Here is a 23,581-nt window from a genome sequence, read left to right on the forward strand (position 1 = left end):
CTTTCACCCATTACATGCTCTTGTCTTCCAGGCAGGTGAAAGGAACCATTTGTACTGAGATTCCCACATAGAAGCCTATAGGGAGGGGCCAGCTCTATCTACCTTTCTTCTCCCTTCCTATAGGCTTCTATGTGGGAATCTCAGTACAAATGGTTCCTTTCACCTGCCTGGAAGACAAGAGCATGTGATGGGTGAAAGGAGGAGACAACCCTTCTCAATAACACTGACATGTTTCCAAAGCAGTTGTGATTAACAATAATAGAGTCCTGGATTTGAGCAATTAGAAACGATTTCCCAGGCTGTGAGGGGGAGGGATTAGAGAGACAATTAGACAAAATCATCTCTGTTATCGTACTGAAAGCAAATAGCTGCCTTATGTTAATGGCATTTATAGGATCCTCAGGGGTAATACTACTGGAATTATAGGGGACGTGGCCAGGAATGCCCAACAGGCGCCTGTGGTAATTCAATTAAAAGAACCTTCAGGAGCTATATAATTGCATGAAATTCTTAGTTTCCCCCTTGTTGGGAAATTTAGCAAAATCTTTATTTATTTGTCTCTCTTTGCATGGGGAGGAAATAAAAGTGTGTCCCTTCTTGAACTTGAGCCATGCCATGAAAGCATCCCTCAGGTAGAATTTAACATCTAGCACGGTGCCATGTCCAACATGTACCCTGGACAAAGGTGTGGTCTTTTCAGCAGACACTGCTGGGGTATTCACAGAATAGTATTGTTCTATGCTCATCTTTCCCATCATATGGTGAAACTGTGTTTAAAAACTATTAGCCTGCCAGTGCTGGAAGGAGCCCCAGCTGTTGTCTACTCCAATCACCTCATCTTTTTCATGAGGCAACTAAAGCTCAGGGGGTTAGCTTGTTCAAGGTCACAGAGCTAGTTATTGGCAAAAGCTGCAACTTGAATCCAGACCTCATTCTTCCTGGCCCATGGCCCTGGATATTTTTACATGCCACTGTTGTGATAGAAATGCTAGTGAAAGGATTAGAGAGGGACTGACATTAGAAGCTGCTGCTAATGATGCTTATGAGATGTTTAGCTGTACCTCTTATTGTTTGTACCATGCAGAAACAAAAACGCTGCTGTTCTTTATCTTCTATCAGTATTCCATAGGAGAGCCATGGGAGGGTTTGTTTTGTTCTTTCGTACTCTCCTTTTCCTAATAACGTTTTTAAAGTGACTTGTAGGAAATCGAATTTTCTATTCATCTCAACATCCTAAAAACCCGTCTCTATAATATGATCCTAGTCCTGCATCTTTCCATCAGCAGAGTATTCCACTTTGCCATGGTTCTGTCATCCACAATTCAAAGAGGCTAGATCAGGGGATTCTTTCCCCCAATGGAATGTTTCTGAGAATCCAGGTCCGGACTGAGGATGCTGTGCTAACACCCTGGACTCCACCTTCCCAGGACACCTGAGGTTTAAATGGACAGGATTGTGGAGAAGATGAGAAATGCTCATTTGCCTGGGATCAGAAAGAGGGAGAGGATACATTCTCAATTTGCAGGCAAAACTTGTACCTAACCATTTAGTGTATCAAATCTCCTTCTATCCCCTTTTGATTTTTATAAGCCTTCATTTTTCCCTGTCTCCTGAACAGCTACCATGACTAAGAAGATTTAACTCTCTTTCAATACATATAGGATGTCTCGCACATATTTGTATGTGGATAGAAAAAGTAGGACTATGAAGCGATGAGGCCGTGTGTATGTGTGTGTGTGTGCACGTGCACGTGTGGATGTGCAGCAAAGACATCAAGACCTGTATGATTCAATGAGAACAGGCCCTCAACTAACCCTTAGTCTCCTTGAGAGGTTCAACACTCCCTTCAATGATACTCCAATAATTAGAGCATTTGGGGGTATTCTTTTAAAAATAGTACCATCTGGGCCCCATAGCAAAATATTTTCAACTCATTCATTCATTTGCTCATTGTTTCACCAAAAACCTCTTGTCATAGGTCTAGCAAGATATCAGAGCCTGCAGGTATAAAAGAAATTTAGATGCTCACTCTTCACGAGGCACTTACAGCCCCGGGTTTTCCTAAACAAATCCTACTCATCTCTCTTCTTTTTTACTCATTATATTGGGGTCTAAGTGAGGTTTTTAAAAGATTTTTAACTGATTTTTAGAGAGAGAGGAAGGGAGAGAGAAACATTGATGTGAGAGCAACACATTGATTGGCTGTCTCCTGCATGCCCTCCACCAGGGATTAAGCTCAGAACCCGGGCATGTGCCCTGACCGGAAATTGAACCAGCAACATCCAACCTGGGATGTGCCTAGGACAACATCTAACCAACTGAGCCACTCCGGCAAGGGCCTAAGTGAGTTTTTAATCTAAACATAAGTTGTTCCCTCACAGGACAAATATTTGCCACCATTAATTATATTTACAAGAATGTGCTTCAGATTTGGGAGGCACTTCCAAAAATATTTCTGGGTCATTGCCACATCCCTGGAATAAAACAGTGTACCTAAAGGACTTTGTTGATGAGCAAAATACTCTCTTTGGATGTTTAAATTTAGCATAATTATCAACCCATTGTTATTACTTTATAATCCAATCTTATGCCCGCAAATTCCAAAGTGGCCCTAGGCAGCCTTGTAAAGGGAAAGCCCTGCCTCCTTATAGCATCCTTACTCCTCTGTGCCCACGCCCGATTCAAAGCACTGAGTCTTCCTGAGCTGTTTCTTACTACAATCTGGGTTCGAGTCTCAGTCCTGCCACTCACTGACTCTATGCCTCTAGGCAAGTCATTTAAGTCCTCTGAACTGAGAGTCCTTAACTGGGAAAATTGGGGGATGCTGCCTGTGGGCAGAAGGAAGTGAAACCGACACCAGTGCCTGCAAGTGGGGGAGGAAAATCCCTGAAAAGCAGCTGGCAAAGAGCCAAGCCATCCTAGGAGGCCAAGGAGGATGCAGAAGTCATTGACCGGCCGTGGACCAGGTGGCTAAGTGGAGAAAATATCTGGAATCCAAGTCCTAGATGAACAGCAAAGATGGCCTGTAGGTAGCATTGTCGATAAGAGATAAGCCCAAAGCGCAAGAACCTGGCAGATGGCATTTTGCTGATTTGTTGCTTCTTTTAAAAGGGTTTGGTGTGTAACCCCCTCCCTAGGCTGTTGCATTTGTAAAGAATAATGATACCTTCCTCCCTGGGTTATTTTAAGATTTTGATGACACACTGAGTATGAAAGTGCTTTGAAAACTGTAAAGTGCACTACAATTGCTAATTTCTCTATTTAGCCTTTTTCAAAACTGCTCCAAGCTGGCAATTTATATTGGGGTAAGAGAAGCAAATTCATGGGTGGAAGCAGAAGCTTGATAATGTTGAATGGTTTTCCCATTTTAAGAGGTTGCATGCCTCTAAACCAGTTGTTCACAACCCTAGCTCTACACTAGAATCACCTGATGAACTTTGAAACTTACCTGTGCCCAGGTTCTACACCCAGAGACACTGTATTGATATGTCTTGGTGGAAAAGATGATTCTGCCATTGATTATCATCAAAATGTGATTCCACTGCCCAAAGAGGAAATATCCTATGTTGGAATTTAGGTGAAAATCTAAATGATAGCCAGACAACAGCCCTTATTTAGTTCCGCCAACCCTGCAACTCACAGGAAAATGACACTCTGGGTATTAATTTCTCCAATCAAAACATATTCATTGGGCAGGCATTCTGGGTCAGGAATATTTTGGGAAATCAATGAGATTTAATGCAAAGTTCCCATCCTTAAGCAGTCAGTCCATGGAAAGGCATGAGCATTCGTGTAAGGTGTAAGCAGATTCGGTTCCACGTGGTAAGTTCTATAATGGGGTAAGGAGGCTATAGGCGTAAGACTACAAATTCTGCCAGGCAGTATCACAAAAGCTTTCAGCAAAGGTGAAATTAAAGATGAGTGATGACAAACATGTACAGTTTTGCCGGGCAGGGAATAATATTGACAGCTAACATTCATTGGACAATTAGCATATCCAGTCACTACTCCGAATACTTTACCCTGTAACTCATCTTGCCATTCCAGTGACAAACTTACGAGTTAGGTGCTAATATTACTCTCCAAATAAGGTGCCTCCAACAGCAGGACCTTAATAGAAATGCAAATTCTCAGTCCCCTCCCCAGACCTATAGATTCTGAAACTCTAGGAATCCGTAGTTCTTCAAAATTGGCAATTAGGAAATTTCTGAGAGTCAAAAAATATATTTTTATTTTCTTCTCTCTGTGCTCATATCTGACATCTCCCTAATCCTGAAAAAAATATGCACTGGTAAATACACAAACACAGTTTAGAGTGTGTCCTCCTCAAGAGGGAAGAAGAGATGCCAGGTCCTGATCTGATGTGTCATGCAGAATGCATCAAAAGCCCAGATGAGAGGGTGACCTTTTAGATTAGGGTCATTGCAGTAGGACAAAGACTTATGGTTGTTATTTTTGAGCAATATTTTAGAGGTAAAATTGATGGTACTTAGTGATGCGTCACACAAAGAGCAAAGAGGAAGATGTCAACAATTACAACCAGGTTCCTATCGAGTAAGTAGATCTGTGGTATTTTACACTCTTGTTAAAATTCATTGTGGAGTGGTTTAAAAAATACTCCAGCCCCGCCAGCATGGCTCAGAGGTTGGGCACCAACCTTTGAACCAGGAAATCGAGGTTTGGGGCACATGCCAGGTTATGGGCTCGATCCCCACTGGGGGGTGTGCAGGAGGCTGCTGATCAGTGATTCTCTCTCATCATTGGTGTTTCCATCTCTCCCTCTCCCTCTCTGAATTTAATAAAATATATTTAAAAAAATACTGACTCCAGAGCCTGACCCCAGAACTTTTAAACCAGAACCACTGGGGGTCCAGGCACTGGTATTTTCAATAAGGCTTCCCAGATAATTCCAATATGCACTGAGGATTGTGAACCACAAGAATAGATGGGTTGTTTTGCCCTTCACTCTGAAAGGAAACCAAGTAAAATCATGAGGCTGTTTGGGGCATGCTGATTTGAGGAAGTTTTAGGACATCCAGTTAAAGCACTCAGGTTGTATACACTCAATGTTATATATGCACTGTTTTGGAAATAATGGCATTGGCCTTGGGAGTGGTCATGCCATCGCTGCTCTTGTCCCATTCACAGGCTTGTCTCAGAACTGTGTCTTTGTTTTCTGCATGGAGACAGTTGGACTGGGACAGGAGTGAGACAGAACAATGATAGAAGGGAAGAAACACGATGGGTACTGGGCAGGTGCTGACTCAGAGAATCATCTTTGTAAATATAGCAGGAAGATCTGTGTTTACAGATGCTCAAAGTGGCTACATCAACAAATGAGACTTTATGCACTTGCAGAAGTATTTGCAGTGTTAGAAACACATCGATAGATGGAAATTCAAAGCTTCCTCAAAAGAAGAAAAAGAGCAGAAGCAGAGATCAGGGAAAAGTGGCGTGGAGAGAAGAGAGAGGAGGCAAGAATAAAAGAAGCCAAGAGCCCAATGCAATAGCTAATACAGATGGTGTCAGAGTTAAAGCAAGACATCACAACCACAGGAGAGGGAGAGTTCAGCTAATGATCCCTCCCATAGCAAGCTGCTCCTGTTTATGGGCAGGAAGCTATAAAGTTCCAGCAGTAGCAGCAGCATGCTTTCCAAGGGCCTAATTTTAGAACATGCCTGCTAACGGCAAGGAGTTGCTAGATCTGAATTAAAAACTCCAGGTCCCACCCCTCCCCCCCTTTCTTCATAAAGGGTTATTGATTTACTAATGGCCTTTGCATCCTGCTGAAAACAACCCTATAGAAGAAGAAAGATGTTTACCTGGAGCCCAGTGGCTAACAGCTTGGAAAAACCAAGATTACAGGTGAGCAGGGAGACAGGAGACAGACTGTAAACACTCAGTGCTGAAGACAAAGGGAGAGGAGAAATGCAGGGTAGAACGAGGCTGGGAAGGGGAAGAGTGGGGCTGGGGAACATAAAAGTAGCCTCAGAATCTGGGTATTTCAGGGAGGGCTTGTGGAAGTCCTGCCTGGATAACGGGGTCCTTTGGGTCTGTTTGGGAACCATAGGTTTGTCAGAGGAGTGGGGTACCATGAAGGCCTCTGGGCTGGGTGGCAAAGACCGGCCTTGAATCTAACCCCAACTGTCCATTAGCTGGTGCTTAAGCCTCAATCTTGTAACCACACTCTGGATTCTGGTTCTTCCTCTCTGAACCAAGGGCCTATCTTCCTACCATTCTAGGCTTCCAGAGGACAGTTGCTGGTGTGGCAGCCTCTTCCTGGGTTTTTTTGTTTTGTATTTGTTTTGTGTTTTTTAAAAATATATTTTTATTGATTTCAGAGAGGAAGGGAGAGGGAGAGATAGAAACATCAATGATGAGAGAATCATTGACTGCTAGCAGGACCTCCTGCACGCTTCACACTGGGGATCGAGCTGACAACCCAGGCATGTGCCCTGACCGGGAATCGAACTGTGACCTCCTGGTTCATAGGTTGAGGCTCAAGCACTGAGCCATGCCGGCTGGACTTCCTGGGGTTTTTGTCCATCTGTATCATTTCTAGTTCTTCTCAGGTGGGTTCCCTTTCTCCACTCCCTAAAAGGATGGTGCCCAGCCGAAACCGGTTTGGCTCAGTGGATAGATCGTCGGCCTGCGGACTGAGAGGTCCCGGGTTCGATTCCGGTCAGGGTCATGTACCTGGGTTGCGGGCACGTCCCTGGTGGGAGATGTGCAGGAGGCAGCTGACCGATGTTTCTCTCTCATCGATGTTTCTAACTCTCTATCCCTCTCCCTTCCTCTCTGTAAAAAATCAATAAAATATATTTAAAAAAAAAAAAAAAAGGATGGTGCCCAGAGCTGAGAGTTAGAACAGGGCACACGGAAGGGTTGGGGAAGCTATTTGGAGGAGGAGGCAAGAAAAGACAGAAACACAGAAGCAAGGGGAGAGAGAAGTCAGGTGGAGAGGCCAGCAGTGCCAAAAGCTGTAGGAAAGTCAGGGTAATGAGGGAGGAATGGGCTGCGGTGGGTGGGACCCAGTGTTACAACCTGAGCTCTGGATCCAGACAACCCACCCTGGCCATAAAACGCTGGCACCTTGAGGAATTACTTAATCTCTTTAGCTCCTAATTTCCTCTCCATAAAAAGAAAGTAACAGTGGAATGCAAAGCTATTTATTGTCCTGCGGATCAAATGCGACAGTGTATGTAAAGCAGTGAGAACAACGCCTGGTACCCAGTTATTACTCAATAAGTATTAGCCGCAGGCACTGAAAAGTCCCTCCGGTTTGGAGATTAGAAAGTTGCTGCGGGTTTTGCAGAAGACAAGCTTAATGATGTTCGTGGAATGGGGGGTGGGCTGTATGTGAGCAGGTTCAAGAACAGTGTGGAGAAGCAGTTTTGTGTCTCTCAAATAAAAACGGGAAAATAAGCATTTTAAGAAGTGCACTTACCATTCCTTTTGTCCTGGTGTGGTGAGAGTTATGAACTCCTAACTACTAGTAATGGCCCTTCAGAGAAATAGCTCCCAGGTACAAACAGAATCTACAAGCAGGTGTATTACTCTTTGGACCCTCCTCTATGACATTCTATATTTATATCATAGTCTCAAATGTTTTAATCCTGACAAGCCATCTCATAGGGTGAGTTGATGGTGCACAGAGATGTCCTACATGGTCAAACCAATTTTATCTTTAGTATTATCTTTGCCTTTTGGACCTTTTCTCGCATCTGCTCCCTACCCCTTTGTAACTAGGCTGCCCCACCAAGAGGGAGGCTTAATTGTCGTTCTGGAGGTTAAGGGAAATGTAGGATGTGGCAAGGCCCCAGGTGTGACCACACAGGTTGTTTTCTGCTCAACAACTCAGGATGCCATTCACTTAGACTACAGTGTGAATGGTGTCCTTGGTGTTGTGCAAAGACCATCTGAATCATAGTATACAGCAGTCCCAGAAGAGAGGGGAGGGTTCTAAGTCAGGATGGGAGCAAACAAATAAACACATAAGAATTGAGGGCAACTTTAATTGAAAGTTCAAAGGATGACAACCCAGAAAACGTACGGGTAACTGCTCTCCAGGCACCTCCACGCCAGCGGCGATGTCAGGAGAGCAGTTTCAGCCTCTGGGCACCTCGTTAGAGCAGGGGATGAGGATGAGTGGGGTGAGAGAGAAAGCCCCATCCTGCTGAATCACCACTGCCAGGTCCAGGATGTGCCCACTGGCTGCCTGGCCAAGGACTGAGCAAGCACAGGCCGCAGAGCGGGCAGGATATCAGGGATGGCGGAGATAGGCGATAGCCACGTCTGTGAATGAGTATGAGGAATTGTTTCTGTTTGTTTCAACTAAGCCCCGGCTCTGCCTCACACAAGTGGAGCAACCAAGTGTGAGATGGCTGGAAATGAGAGGGTTGTCTGACCAGCTGTTCAAATGGGTGACTGAAGCTCTTTAGTAAAAACAGCTAAGATAGGCCTCTCTCAGTCATCTAGATGATGAGAAAAATGGAGACAGAAGAGTACTCCTAAGTTTTTTTTTTCTGATTACAAAAATAATGCACTGTTTTATAAAAAAGATTGGAACATAAAATCATAACAAAGAAAATAAAATGCATCTATAATTGCAGTACTTGGCAACAGTTATCAAGATAAATTCACCTAAAACACTTTTCTCTCAGGAGAGTACCGTATGGAGCAGACAATTTCAGATCCATTCTGCAGAGTAAGTGCTCGAGGGGCGGTTGGAAGAGGGTAGTGCATCCCTGTATTACCATTACAGAGAAGTCTAACTGGTACACCCATTGATTTGTTCAAAGTCTTTTCAATGACAATGTCTTCTGTCCACTGCTTCTGGCCTCTAATAATAGAAATAATCTGAACAATTAACATTTGCATACGACTTTTCAGTTGTAAAGGATTTTCTCTTGTGGTACCATCCTGCTATGTACTTTCCATATTTACTCACTAAGTTCTAGCCATGAGATAAGGGAGGTTAACCTAGTAGTTGTAGGTGAAAAACACCAACAAAATGAAAATACAACCTACTGAATGGGAGAAGATATTTGCCAATGATACATCTGATAAAGGGTTAATATCCAAAATATATAAGAAACTCATACAACCTAACACCCACCCCCCTGACACACACACACAAAACCAATCTGATTTAAAAATGGGTAAAGGACCTTCTAGACATTTCTCCAAAGAGGACATACAGATGGCCAACAAACATATGAAAAGATGCTCAACATCACTAATCATCAGGGAGATGCAAATTAAAATTACAATGAGATATCACCCTACACCTGTCAGAATGACTATCATCAATAAATCAACAAACAATAAGTGTTGGCAAAGATGGAGAAAAGGGAACCCTCATGCACTGTTGGGGGGTTGTAAATTGGTGCAGCCACTGTAGAAAACAGAATTACCATATAACCAGCAACTCCACTTCAGGGTATTCATCCGAAGAAATCCAAAACATTAATATGCACCCTATGTTCATTGTAGCATTATTTACAATAGCTAAGATATGGAAGCAACTTCAGTGTCTATCAATAGACAAATGAATAAAGAAGATATGGCGTGTGTGTGTGTGTGTGTGTGTGTACAATGCAATCTTACTCAGCATAAAAATAATGAAATCATGCTATTTGCAACAACATGGATGGTCTAGACCAGGGGTGGGCAAACTTTTTGACTCGAGGGCCACAATGGGTTCTTAAACTGGACCGGAGGGCCAGAACAAAAGCATGGATGGAGTGTTTGTGTGAACAGCTGCTGGGCCTTAACACTAGAGATCCAACCCAGAATTGTACATTGCAGGCAGTTGTCATGTCTTGAGTCTTTTTTTTTTTTTAGTTTTATTCATTTCAAACGGGCCGGATCCGGCCCGCAGGCCGTAGTTTGCCCACGGCTGCACTAGACACATGTGGCTATTGAGCACTTAATATGTGGCTCATGCAACTAAGAAACTTAAGTTTTAAATTTTTATTTAATTTTAATTAATTTAAAATTTAAAACTTATACTCAATTCCATTATTAGAAAAACTTGAAGTATGCTTGGAATAATTTGAGTATATGAATTTATTTTTTCAACTGTAAATTACTTCAAATCTCAATACAGAATAAAGTATTTCTGATGAAAAATTAACGTATACATTGAGATGTGCTGTAAGTGTAAAATTCCCCCATTTTTTTCAGACTCAGTGAAAAAAAATATAAAATATCTTGGTAATAAATTTTATATGAATTACATGTTCAAACGACAATATTTTAGATTCCTTAGATTAAATATGTTGTTAAAATTGATTGCATCTATTTCATTTTACCTTTTTAATGTTGGTGCTAGTAAATTTAAAATATCTATGTAGTTTGCATTATATTTTTATTGAACTACACTGGATGAAGCCACATATTGCAAGTCTCCAGTTATGGCTTCTAAGATGTAAACAATGAGTGTCTGTCTTAAAACCATATCTTAGATACCCCACAGGTATTTCAATAGGCAAATATATTTTATTGTATTATTATTAGTTGGCTGAATCAGTAGATATGTTTTTTAATTGATTTTAGAGAGAGAAAAACATCAATGTGAGAAACATCGAACGGTTGCCCCCCATATGCACCCTGGACCAAGAATCGAACCTGCAACCGTTTTTGTGTATGCGATGACACTCCAACCAACTAAGCCACCCAGCCAGGGCAACACATATATTTTAGAATCATGGATTGGTAAATAGCATAGGTGTCAGAGTTAGAACAATAGGGTTTCAATGATGGCTGCAAGAGCTGTGTAACCATGTATGATTTTCTTTTTCCTTTTGCACAGTGTAATAGTTTTAATCTACTAGAAATTTATACAAGAGTACAAGTAAATCCCATATGCCCTTTACCCAGAGACCCTTTTCAAGTTTTGCAACTGACCTAATCATGTCTGTTAGAACAGAAGATCCAACCCAGAATTGTACATTGCAGGCAGTTGTCATGTCTTGAGTCTCAAAGCCACACTGCATGGCTTATTCTCGCTTTTGTCCTTCCTCAATTTATAGCTCTCCTCTTTCACAAGAACCTTAGCTCCTATTAGTTTCAATATATTTACTTATTGGCTAGATCCCCCTGCGTGTAACCAATTTCCCGAGTTCACTGGGCTGTTGCCCATTCAACCACCTACTTCATATAGATATAGACCTTTACTAGAATGCTACCCTGCCACCCCACCCCACACATACAGAACTGCCTATTAGCTTTTTGGCCAAATGGTGATGGAAGGAAAGAAGGAAGGAAGGAAGGAAGGAAGGAAGGAAGGAAGGAAGGAAGGAAGGAAGGAAGGAAGGAAGGAGGGAAGGAAAGGAGGAAGGAAGGAAAGAAGGAAGGAAGGAAGGAAGGAAGGAAGGAAGGAAGGAAGGAAGGAAGGAAGGAAGTTAGTTGTACAAATTTCTTAATTCTCTTAGAATCTCATTTTCTTTATAATAATTGCTCATGGATTAATAATACCTATCTTGTTGAAAGGAATTGCCCAGTAGAAAATAAGTACTCAATAAATAGAACGTTTTACTGTTTTGTTGTCATTGTTATCAAGGTCCAATTCAGCATGAAACAGGAGTCTTAGATGAAGAGACTGTGGAGATGAGTAATTCTGGTCTTTGACACTATGACATATGTTAGCAAACTAGATATGCATGAAAACCTTTCCTAAAAAGTTGACCATCCATTATTCACAGACATTGTATGAGTCAGGGCTCATTAGAATTTGTTGGCATAAGTCAGAGCTTCTCAACCTCAGCACTGCTGACATTTAGGGTCAGAGGATGATTTGTTGTGAGGAGCTGTCCTGTGCACTGTAGAATGTTCAAGAGCTGCTGGGCCTTAACACTAGTAATAGCACCCCTCTCCAAATCGTTACAATAAAAAATTTCTCTAGAAATTGGCAAAGGTCTCCTGGTGTGGGAAGCTGCCTATTGTCTTCACTAGCAGAGAGGTGTGGACAAGGAGCCCAGAATGCTGGTGACCCTTGAGCCCTGGCAAAGGTCAGAGCTATGCACCCACTGTTTAGTCCTTTAGTCGAGACAATGGTAGCTGAACTTCCCCACTTGATAGTCATGTAAATCCTTACTGATAAGATAGTCTGTCTGTTACTGGAAATTGACTGCCAACGGGCTATAGGTGTATCCCAAATTGAATAAAAGGATGGCAAGGCCTGAGCCCAAGCGGAGTCCATCTTCTTGCTTTTTGGGCTCCTGCCTGGCTCCCCAATTTCCAAATTATTATTTCTTGTCTCATCTCTGTCATTTGCACGCAGCCCCTTCTCCAGAGCCCAAACCCTGACCACACAGGATGTGGGTCTCTTCACACCTGGGACAAAATCTCTGTCTCTCTCTGTCTCTCTCTGTCTCTCTCTCTCTCTCTCTGGCGTACACACACACACACACACACACACACACACACACACACCAGTTGAGACCCCCTGGAGTAAATGGTTGCCTCTGTCTACATTCTCTTTTTCCCTGTTTGAGAAATGGAATGTTTGATTTAATTTTTAAAATTCTTAATAGAGTTACTTTATGCTACTTTCCCAAAGATTTGGACTGAAAATCAATGATACAATATAAAATTAGGCTGAAAATAATCTCATCTCAGTTTTGGTTTGGAAATTGCTGATTGGAGCCTCTGTTTTCACTGAGTTGTGAGGGCAGATCCTGGTCAGCAAGGAGTCTTCCTAACGTGACTTTGGCTAATAAGGCCTGAATTCTAACAAGGGTTTGTATGTTCAAAAAAATCTAAGCTTTACCTTCTAGTATTTTCTCCCACTGTCCCATCCATGCATTTTATATTTTAGCTAAATGAACTCTTCTTTGTCCAATAAACATTAGATAGCTGAATGAGTAGTTATTTATTACATGTCCTAAAAGGAAGTGGGAAACTTCTTACCACATCTAATAAATGGTTTAATGTGTCATAAGTAGTTTAGGTAGTTAGTAAGTGTAAGCCAGAATGAAGTCTGAATTAAGATTTTTACTTATTGATTGATTTGAGAGTGAAGAAGAGAGAGAGAGGTTTGTCGTTCCACTCATTCATGCATTCATTGGCTAATTCCTGCATGTGTCCTGACCAGGCATGGAACCTGAAACCTGGTGCATTGGGGCAATACTTCAACCAACTGAGCTACCCAGCAACAATGAATTAAAAGTTTTTAAGAATTATTCTGGTTCTAGAGGCTCTTAAATATTTTTGCATAAGGACCACTCAATGTGCCCAATCTTCAGTCTATCTAAGTCTATATTCCACTTCTTAGTGGAGGAAAGACTTGGTGTTAAAGAACTAGAAAGGAACACCACAAACAAACAAATAAATAAAATTGGCAGAAACATAGCAATTGCATAAATTCCTAATGATCAACGTAAGTAAAACCTTAACTCCTCAACACAGCACTGCGGTTGTGCTGAATTCACAGGGTCTTCATTTTGTACCACTTCCCAGAGTGCAGGCTTCGGTGACCTGGACAGGGCAGTTCAGGCTTAGCATCAACACCCAGGTTCCATGGCAACAAGCCTTCTTCCCTTAAGACTGAGTGAGAGTGCTCAGGAAGCTTTTCCAGGTGCTGACTGCAGTGTGGGAAGACCACCTTCACGTCCCCTGCCTTACTAATCTCAGCAGTTGCTAACGTACAAGCAGCCTGTAGAAACGAGTGTAAGGAAAGGAGAGTCATGTGGCTCAGAAACTGCTGAGAAAACTGAGTGACAGGTAAGTTTGCACTCCATCCAAAGGTCTTTCCAAACAACCCCCGTGGGCCTCAGACCATACACTGAGAAATGCTGCCATAAGCCCAGCAATCCCCAAAGGCTGACTATGACTCCCTCATCTACCTGGCAATCTCCAAGCTGGCTTTCCACACACTATACACATCACACCCAATGCAGCAACCTTACTGATTGCACCCACCTTGTATCCTCACACCACCCTCCCCCCAGCTGCCCAGCAGTGCCAGACAAAAGCTTGTGGCGTGGGAGGAGTCACTTGCATAAAACACAAAAACAAAAACAAAAAAAACCCCAACAACTTTAAAAAAAAAGAAAAGAAAACCACTTAGGGATGGGTATTTTGGACTGCACTACAGAAAGGGGTAATGATTCTTTCTCAGTGTACTTATTGACATTCATCGAGCAGCATATAGTTTATTTTAGCTAGGGTTTGTGATGTAGCATCTATATTTAATTCCACAAGCTGTCAGGCAACTCATATATTTACAAACACAATCCCGGAAACAATGTGTTTGCTGGTCACAGCTGCATCTGTAACATCTCAGGAGCTGCGTGCTGTTTGGCACAGCTCAGGGCATTATCATTTTACATTCTGCTCCATGCCAAGGCCCAAATGGGGCAGAGCTAGGGCTAAAAGTTCAGGTTTGGTGACAGGCCTGGCAAAAGGCCAAGAGTAGGAATAGAACTGTAGGCTGCGGGTCAGAGGGAGAGTTGGCTTGTCAGCCTCACCTCCCTTCTGCAGCCTGCAGAGCCATGAACGATTTCTATGTGATTGGGTTAGGTTTAGTTTGGCTTCTCGGGCCTGAGAGAAACACTAACCATCCTGTGTGTATACAGAGGCTCACTCTGCTGGAGCTGGGCTTAACAAGCGAAAGCCAGGCTGGTGGGAAAGAGGCAGGGACAGAGAAGGGTTTCTCTCTGGAGGATGGAACCAGCTTTCTGCCAGAGGTGTGGAGTGACTCGCTAAGCCAACTTGAGTGTGGCTGGGCATACCCAGAGGCAGGGGAAAATCCGCATAATTCAGGTAATCTTGGTTCAGGGAGGACAGATTTGTTGGCCAGAATACATAAAGAAAGAGGTGGTGGTACAATTAAGTACCAGGTAAAGGGACAGGCAAATCTGAGTGGTCCGTCTCCCTACAACAGAAAGTGTGGAGCTGCGAGCAGGTGCAGGGGCCAGCAAGGGTGTGAGTTTACACCTTAGATGGACCCTCTGAGACGGCCCTAAGGAGGAGGATGGGGAACTTGGGCAAAGGCTCTGTTCAGTTTGGGGTCTGAGGAAAAAGCACTGGAACTCAGGGGCATGCAGAGAACCAGCAATTGTGGGTTATCCACCAGGACCCAGGTTGGGGGAACATTTTTTTTTTTTAATATATTTTTATTGATTTTTTACAGAGAGGAAAAGAGAGAGATAGAGAGTTAGAAACATCGATGGGAGAGAAACATCGATCAGCCACCTCCTGCACACCCCCTACTGGGGATGTGCCCGCAACCTAGGTACATGCCCTTGACCGGAATCGAACCTGTGACCTTTCAGTCCGCAGGCCGACGCTCTATCCCCTGAGCCAAACCGGTTTCGGCTGGGGGAACATTCTTGACCTTGTGGCTCTTAGAACTGTGAAAGGTAACTGCCTTTTCACAAGGGCATGCTGATGGGCCATCTAAACAGGATCCACAGAGCTTCTCCAAATCAAACACTTACATGGCCTTCTCCAAACCAGGAAAATGATTTTAGGTGACTCCTACTTTTGTATTTTAAGATTCTGAACTTCCTGTCAATCCATAGCACTTTTTTAAACACAAGTCACCTGGAGGGATCTAGGTAACTTCCTGTGACTACGGCTCCCTCGTCAGAGTACAGCCTGTGGATCTTAGGTTTAGAGGTCAGTTAGGGTGTACTATGGCTTCCTTGGGAGAACATTATTGACTTATCTGTTCTTGAGTTTTCTCTGTGAAGTGGGAATTTCACAATATCAACTTCATGGAGGTTTCATGAGAATTAAATGAGTCAATGAATGGAAAGGGCTTAGACCATGTCTGCAGGGAGTAACCGATACCTAAACATAATTGGTGATGATGATGATGGTAGCTCTGAAGACGATGAGGAAGCTGAGGCAATAGAGGTGGAGCCAAGTGGAAGCCAGACATTCTGGCTTGGTGGCCCATGCTCATGACCCCTCCACTGTGGAGCAGCTGATGGGGATGGAGGGATCTCAGTGCCGGGCAGAGGAAGGCAGGTTTGTTATTAGGGCCCCAAGAGCTGCTGGGGTTTCTAAAGAAGGAGTACCATGGAAATGTGTCATGGTTTGAGAATGGTTCATCTGCATGGAGGTGAGGTTCCAAAGACTCTGAAATGTGCAGTTTTTCATTTAGAGGTTCTATTTGATGGGCAGTGCCTTCATTCTCTATATGGGAGACCCCTATGGCTTCAGGCGAAGCTCTGGGGCAGAGGGGCCTCCCTGGCCTGCACCCCATGACCTGGAATTTATCACGCAAACCTCTGGGCAAGCCTGATGGGTAGTTTGTCTCTCCAAGAACAGTGCCCAGGACACCCTGCTGGCAAGTATGGACCCCTGTGACTGACACATGAATCTGTTCTTCACATGTGAAGGGCTGGTTATCACACAGCAGAAACCTGTAAATGTGGGGCTCTGAGGGGATGGTGCCTACAAGGTCTAATGTCACTAACTCTCCGTGTGTATGTGTGTGTGTGTGTGTGTGTGTGTGAGAGAGAGAGAGAGAAAGAGAGAGAGAGCGCACGCATATATCATCACTCTTAAGCTCATCACACCATCCTCAAATCCTGTTTCATGAGGGCAAGTGCTGGGACCACCTTGATCATCAAATTTACTGCATCCCCTAGTACAGTCCTCATGCACACAAACTGCTTAGTAACTGACTGACTGATGGACACAGGTGAGCGAGGAAGAGGAGAACCAAGTGTAGATCTTAGACTGCGAATATTAAAGTTTCATTCCTTGGGGAGTGGCGCCAGCAAGTCCCTCTCCTTTCCCAGCCTCTCCTCTTAATGGTCTCTGATGAATGAAAGAACATTTAGTAAATAGCAATTATGATTAGCTCTTATCTTTGCTTGAATAATCATTAATGTGGGTAACCTGATTCTATACAGGGAAGATATCCATGTGTCTCACCTATTTTAAGTCATGTCCTGACCAGTGGTGGGGAAATGCATGAAATATCTATCACTTGCCAGTTCCACGTCAGATCTGGAGGTGAAACTGAAGGTCATTACCACAGAGCCTGGAGAGGACAGTGGCCGTCTGGGTGTAACCTCTGCCTGGGTTCAGTAGGGGAATCGTGGCCCTGCTGCAGCTCTCTGACCTATTATTGGAGTAAAAGCACCATACTTTGTCTCTGTTGAGGCTGGCAGATCACCCCAACAGGAGGGGCGAATAAAAGTCATTGATCTAATAGCACCCATGTCCACCCCTGCCCTGTAGGAGTCCCCACCCCAGAACGTTCTGCCATTTCTCCTGTCCACCTTCTTTTTCTGCTCAAAACAGGAGGTTTTGCATCAAGATGTGGCAGCTGATCAGAACAAAACACTTTCTGCGAGTTTTTCCCACTGATATCCTTAGATGTATTCAGGAAAACACCTCCTCAATAGAGTTGGCCAATTAACCACTCAAATGGCTTGAGAACTTATTTAATGTCACTGCCTAATCACTTTATTAAATGTCACTGCTCCATCAGGCAGGGATTTCTGCTTTATCCCTCCCTTCTCTTATGCTTCACTCCCTTTCTGAAACACAGAGCTTCCTCCTAAAAATAAAATCTTAATGCCTCTCCCCTTCTATTTGTGACCTTGCATTTGCCTGGAATAATGGAATTTGAGCACTGGGCAAGACCAGGGGGCTCATCTTACCTCTTAAATCAGTTTGCTGATGACCAAAGGGAGACTCCCAGAGGGAAGGGACTTACTCCCACGGGCACCAACTTGTAAGTGGCAAAGCCCACAAGGTTTTATAGCTATAAATCCTGTCAGTGGTGCAGTGAGGAGCAAATAGGATAGGATCTGGAGTGTGTAGACCTGGATCTGCCACTGAAATACATGACCTGGTAATCCTCGCCTCAGTATTCCCATCTGTGAAAGGGGGAGCAGACAATCTAGGAGGGGAAGGCTGAGTGTGATTTTATTAACCGTGCTTCATAAGCAGGAAGTTCCACACAAATATTAAATGATTTATTCTGGTGTTTATCAATGATAATTATTAGCAAGATTAACCATTCTGTTAATTACAATACTGATTTCACACCTGTTTCTCCTTTTCTTCTGGCCTCTAACAATAGGTTAGCCATATCCTTAACTCCTCTAACATGTAACCCCTGCTCTGCAGTAATTTTCCAAGGGGGAAGTTTCTCTCACTTGTTGGGATTTAGTACACAAGCTGTGGATGCCCACATTCTAACTGGCTGTCTTGACACACCTAGCATAGATGGAGTTTGAGATGAACAGGAGGACACAAGAGTCCCCAGAAGGCCGGGGATCACCTCCAAGTGGTGGAGACAGGATTCCCATAAGCTCTCCTGTTTGGAAGACTGCACGGGCTCCTTCTCGTGTGACTTCATTGCACCTGATTTTCTCTACTGACAAAACTATAATGGGTTTAATGCGTGGACAGATCTGAGCTAATGTACTCACAAAGGAAAAGTCAGGACTTACTTCTCTTGGACCTTTAGTCCAAAGCGAATTTATAGTTTGGGTCCGTGTAAAACTCTGTCTTAAATATGGTCAAAGTAAATGAAATTATTGGGCTTTCACAAGTAAATTTATACTTTTTTTTTTTTTTTAATCGAAGAGCTAGCCTCACCATCATTTTAATCTACGGGCCTATAATGAGGGGGGTTACTCACACAGTCAGCATTAGGACAAAGGACATGGGGAGGTGCTAATTATTTAACCTGCTGAATATTAGCGATGCCACCAGAAGTCATGAGAATGTAGCCGGTTAAAAATTTCTTCACAGATCACTAATAAAAACATTTCTAGTCATATTATTTGTGGAGTATGAACAGGAAATGGCCAAAAGCTATTCCCTGGAGGAGCCTAATTTTTACATAATTGCCAATGCAGCAATTATTTTGTCTTTTTAAAATTAAGGCAAATCAACAAATTATAGGACTTTTTTTTTTTTAAAAAAAGAGTTTTGAAACTAGTTTAAAACCTCTCTTTCTTAAAAATATTTTTTTTTTTTAGTGAAAATGTTTTGAGACCCTGAGGAAACCTATGGAGCAGAAACCACGTGATCCAAGGCCTGGCTTTTCAGATGTGCGGTTGGCGCTGGATTTGGGCGTTGTTGCTGCGCTCAGCAGACTCGCCCAGCAATCACAAGCATTTGATTCGAAAGCCGATACTGCTACACCCAGTCAGGTTTAGCACAATGTGAGCTCCGAGAAAGCATAATTACAAACAAAGGATGACAAGAAGCACGTGTGGACTCAATAGGGCTCTCTTTTTCCCACACGCTGTCACCTGTCCTTACAAAACCCTTGACTCGCAGGGGAGGTGGCAGCTACCAATCCCCAGATTACAGCACAGGGCACCAAGAGGTTCAGTGGCTGGACCAAGGCCACACACTGTCACTGGCTCATTGCATGCAATTGATTCTTCACAATTGCTTTTTAGGGCCCTTGCGTGTTGGAATTACAAAACGAAGATGTGGCCGCTGATCTAGAGGGATCCATAATCCAGACAGGGAAGGCGTGGATGTGGTCAGATTTAGGGGCGTCACTCTGCTCCAGAAACTGCCACACTCACTTTTTCTCATGCTGAGAAGAATAGCTAGTCTTCAGGGAACATAAAGAACTCTCACCAGGCCAGGCCTTATGCAGAATGGGGGAGGGGTAGCATTGTCTTTTGCTAAGTCTGTATTGTTTTTCTATTGCTGTCTAACAAATCACCACAAACTTAAAGGCATAAAACAATAAAAACAAATTTACTATGCTCACCAGACTGAAATAAAGGAAACAGTTCTCATCTGGGGATCAGGGTTCATGTGGCTGTTGACAGAGCTGATTTTCTTGTGGCCATATGATCAACTTTCTAATTTTCTTACTAGCTATTGACTGGGAATTGCTCTCAGCTCCTAGAAGCCACCTAAAATCCCTTGCCGCACGGCCCTCACAGGCCATTCACAGCATGGCTGTTTGCTTTCTTCCAGGCCAGCAGGAGCTTGTCTCTGAAACGTCACCTATTGTTAAAGGTTTGCCTGATTAGGTCAGGCCCACCCAGGATACTTTCCATTTGATGGTCAACTGATTAGAGACCTGATTATGGGAGTGGTGACTCACCTTATTCACAGGTCCTGTCCACACTCAAGGGGAAGGGCATGCACTGATGGACATGGGAAACTTGTGGCCATTTTAGAATTGTGACTTCCCACCCATTCATGCACATCCACCTGACTGCTGTGTCAAGTAGCCCAGCCTCCAAAGTGAGCATCCTTCTCTCCCCTCTAGCAACATGCCTTTAGAAACAATGTTTTATAAGAGGAATTAATTACTAATGGTAGAGTTTCAGATAATGGCATGAGCATCTGCTTCTGTATTGTTAATGTTTAGCACAGCGCCCTCAATGGATGCTTCTCAATAAATGAACGTGCGTATGATTAAATGAGAAATATTCTGGGTGTCCTCATCAGATTATATCCTATTAAATATGCTACAACCCATGTGTAAGGCTGATTCCTCCTTTTCATTTATATCACTTTTCCCCATGATCTAAAAGGAATAAATGCTTATTATAAAACATTTGGGGAATTTTCTCCCTTCTATGATTTTACTGTTTATATTTAACTTTTTAATCCATCTAGAACTAACTTTCCAATATGATGGATAAAATATTCCATCCCTTACCCAATTAGTCTGTAATGCTTTTTTAAATATATATTAAGTTCTCATGTATAATGAGCTCTATTTTTGAGCCATTTGTTCTATATCATTGATCTATCCATTCAATTTGTGGGCCAGTATCACCTATTTTAATTATTGGAATTTTATAATATCTTTTAAGACCCAGTAGGAGCAGGCATGGCCTCATTATTCTTCTCTCACCCAGTCCCTTATGCCTGGGTCTGCCTTGCTGCCTGCTCTAGCTCCTTAGGCAGCACAGCATGCTTTGACAAGGGTTGGACATGGAGCCAGACCTAGGTTCATATCCTTCCTCTGCATCTTCCTAGCTTAAATCCTCTGAGTCCCAGTGAAATGTAAACCTCTCTCTATATAAAAGCCTAAGCGACCGGCCGACCGGCCAACCAGCCGACAGGCCAACCAGCCGACCAGCCAGTAGCTATGATGCACACCGGCCACTGGGGGCAGACACTCAATGCAGGAGCTGCTGAGCTGCGGTGACTTGGCAGCTGCAGTTCTTGGGTGACGCACCCGGAACCAGAGAGGAGGGAGTCTAATTCCAGGGTGTGTCACCCGAGAACCACCCTCTCACAATCGGGACCCCTTGGGGAATGTCAAAGAGCCAGTTTCAGACCGATCCCCGCAGGCCTGGCCGAGGGACTCTGCTGGTGCATGAATCTGTGCACTGGACCTCTAGTATAATAATAATAATAATGCTGATAAAACTCTCTTACTGTGTGTTAACTGGGGCAACTTCTCAGAATCACCCCGCACATGTAAGTGACCAATATCTCCTAGCTGGAGTGGAGGAGTGACTCTGGAGGTCCAGGCACTCCTGCTTCTGTCCCTCTATCCTATGACCAGGGACCGATTTGAGCATCCTGCACAGATGCTGAGTCTCAGATCTCTCTGACTCTGGCCGGTCGGCTGGTTGGCTGGTCGGCTGGTCACTTAGGCTTTTATAGAGAGAGAGGTTTACATTTGGCCCCAACTTCTGGGTGGGCTCTTCCTAGAATGTGTCCTGCCCACTGATATCTGATGACACAGGCCCACTGGTGAGACCAGGATGTTCACCTGACATCTCCGTGTGTACTTTTCTGGTTCCAGGGGCCCTGGAGGAGAGGCTCAGAGGGGGAGAGTGTGGCGAGAGAATGAAGACACCAACTGCCTGGGAGAAGCATGAGGTGGCAGAGCGGCACTTGGTTTAGAGGGCTCCGGCCGGCGGCGGCCCCATGGGCAACTCTGCTGGCACTGGGCCTCCCTGGTTGGGTGTTGGCTGTGTCGGCCACGGCTGCTGCTGTAGTCCCCGAACAGCATGCGTCCTCAGCTGGCCAGCCACCCCTGGACTGGCTGCTCACGGACCGGGGCCCCTTCCACCGCGCTCAGGAGTACACTGACTTCGTGGAGCGGTACCGCCAGGGGTTTACCACCAGGTACAGGATCTACAGGTGAGTGGGGCCTCCCTCAGAACCCAACCTGGACAGGTCCTGCAGGCGGGCGGCTGAGCCAGCTGGAATGCCCACAGACTGAGCTAGAAGTGAGGGCTGGAGGAGCAGCGGGCAGGAAAAACAAGCCTACCATGTTGGTGTTTAAAAAAAGAAAGAAGAAAACACATACAGGCTGGAAAACCTGCTGATGCCTCCTGGGGAACTTAGCAAAAGGGTTTCTATTTATAGGTTCCGCTGCTTATAAATTGAACACAAATGAGGCAGCATAGAGTCAGCGTGTGGCCAGTGCTGCGGCAGGAGGGTAGAGTCAAATGCTGGGGCTGGGTTTTAACTAATGGGTTAGATACTTTTATGAGTTGTAATTACCCAGACATGCAAATGAAGGCAGGATAAGCTCCTGCTCCTGCTCCAGAGGTCTGGGGAGCTCCATGGGGACAGGGACAAGCTTGCCCTCACTCCTGTCAACACCACAGCCTCAACTGGCCTTGCTTATGGAACCAGGCTGTACTTCCTGGCCCGTCAGCGCCCGTCCTCAGAAGCATCAGAGAGCAGAAAGTCAAGCATGAGACCCATCTGGCCCATGTGACAAGGGACAAAGCAGGGATAAAACCCCCACTGCTGGACCAGCACTTGTAAAGCAGGAGGCATCCCTGAGTTCCCATGTCTCCTTCATTCCTCTGCCCATTTGCCCTCTCGTCTACTCCCTTTCCCCCTCACCATGCCCCTAGTCTTCAAATAATCCTGGGAGCTTGGCTGAACTTTTTTCTCTCATCAAAGACATTTATTTTCCAATTACAAATTAGTTCCCAATGCAAAAATATGAGAGAAAGTATCTTAAAAGCACAAGGAGAAACAAAACCAGAAAAACACCTATTCTTCCAGCACCTAGAGGTTGTTGTTAACCACGTGGCACATGTGTGTCTAGTCATATGAACATACTCTAGGGTTGGACCTCTTGCTAGATCTGGCACTTTGTTATGGACATTAACTCATTTATTTTATTTGTATTGATTTGAGGGGGTGGGGAGAGGAAGAGGGTAAGGGAGAGAGAGAGAGAAACGTCAACCAGCTGCCTCCAAACATGCCCCAACCGGAGGTGGAACCCGCAACCTTTTGGTGCATGGGGTGATGCTACAACCAACGGAGCCACCTGGCGAGGGCAGTACACTAACTCATTTAATCCTTCCAGCAACTCTATGCCGGAAGAACAATTTTCCCTTTTTACAAATGAGGAAATTGAGATCCAGAGAAGTTAGGGGACTTACCAAAGGACACACAGCTAGTAAATGGTGAGCCAGCTTTAGTTCCCAAATGGTCAGACTCCAGAATCTGGGTTTTTTTTTGTTTGTTTGTTTGTTTTTAATATATTTTATTGATTTTTTACAGAGAGGAAGGGAGAGAGATAGAGGGTTAGAAACATCGATGAGAGAGAAACATCGATCAGCTGCCTCCTGCACATCGCCTACTGGGGATGTGCCTGCAACCCAGGCACATGCCCTTGACCGGAATCGAACCTGGG

The 23,581-nt window shown here is 44.1% G+C and overlaps 1 protein-coding gene across 2 annotated transcripts in view; it reads left to right on the forward strand.

Annotated features, from left to right (window-relative positions):
* The window catches only part of BRINP2 (BMP/retinoic acid inducible neural specific 2), a 93,547-nt gene that overhangs the window by 22,392 nt on the left and 47,574 nt on the right, over positions 1–23,581 (forward strand). Inside the window, exons 2-3 of one of the 2 annotated variants that reach the window (XM_070396267.1) lie at positions 18,963–19,148; positions 21,722–22,062. In XM_070396267.1, coding sequence (XP_070252368.1) covers positions 21,794–22,062 — 269 coding nt within the window. In that variant the 5' untranslated portion in view covers positions 18,963–19,148; positions 21,722–21,793. The remainder of the gene's footprint in view (positions 1–18,962; positions 19,149–21,721; positions 22,063–23,581) is intronic. The other variant, XM_070396266.1, reaches the window with a different exon arrangement.

This window comes from Myotis yumanensis, unplaced genomic scaffold (assembly GCF_028538775.1).
Source record: "Myotis yumanensis isolate MYYU_CA2020_CCGP unplaced genomic scaffold, mMyoYum1.0.hap1 SCAF_17, whole genome shotgun sequence".
Classification (NCBI taxonomy): domain Eukaryota; kingdom Metazoa; phylum Chordata; class Mammalia; order Chiroptera; family Vespertilionidae; genus Myotis; species Myotis yumanensis.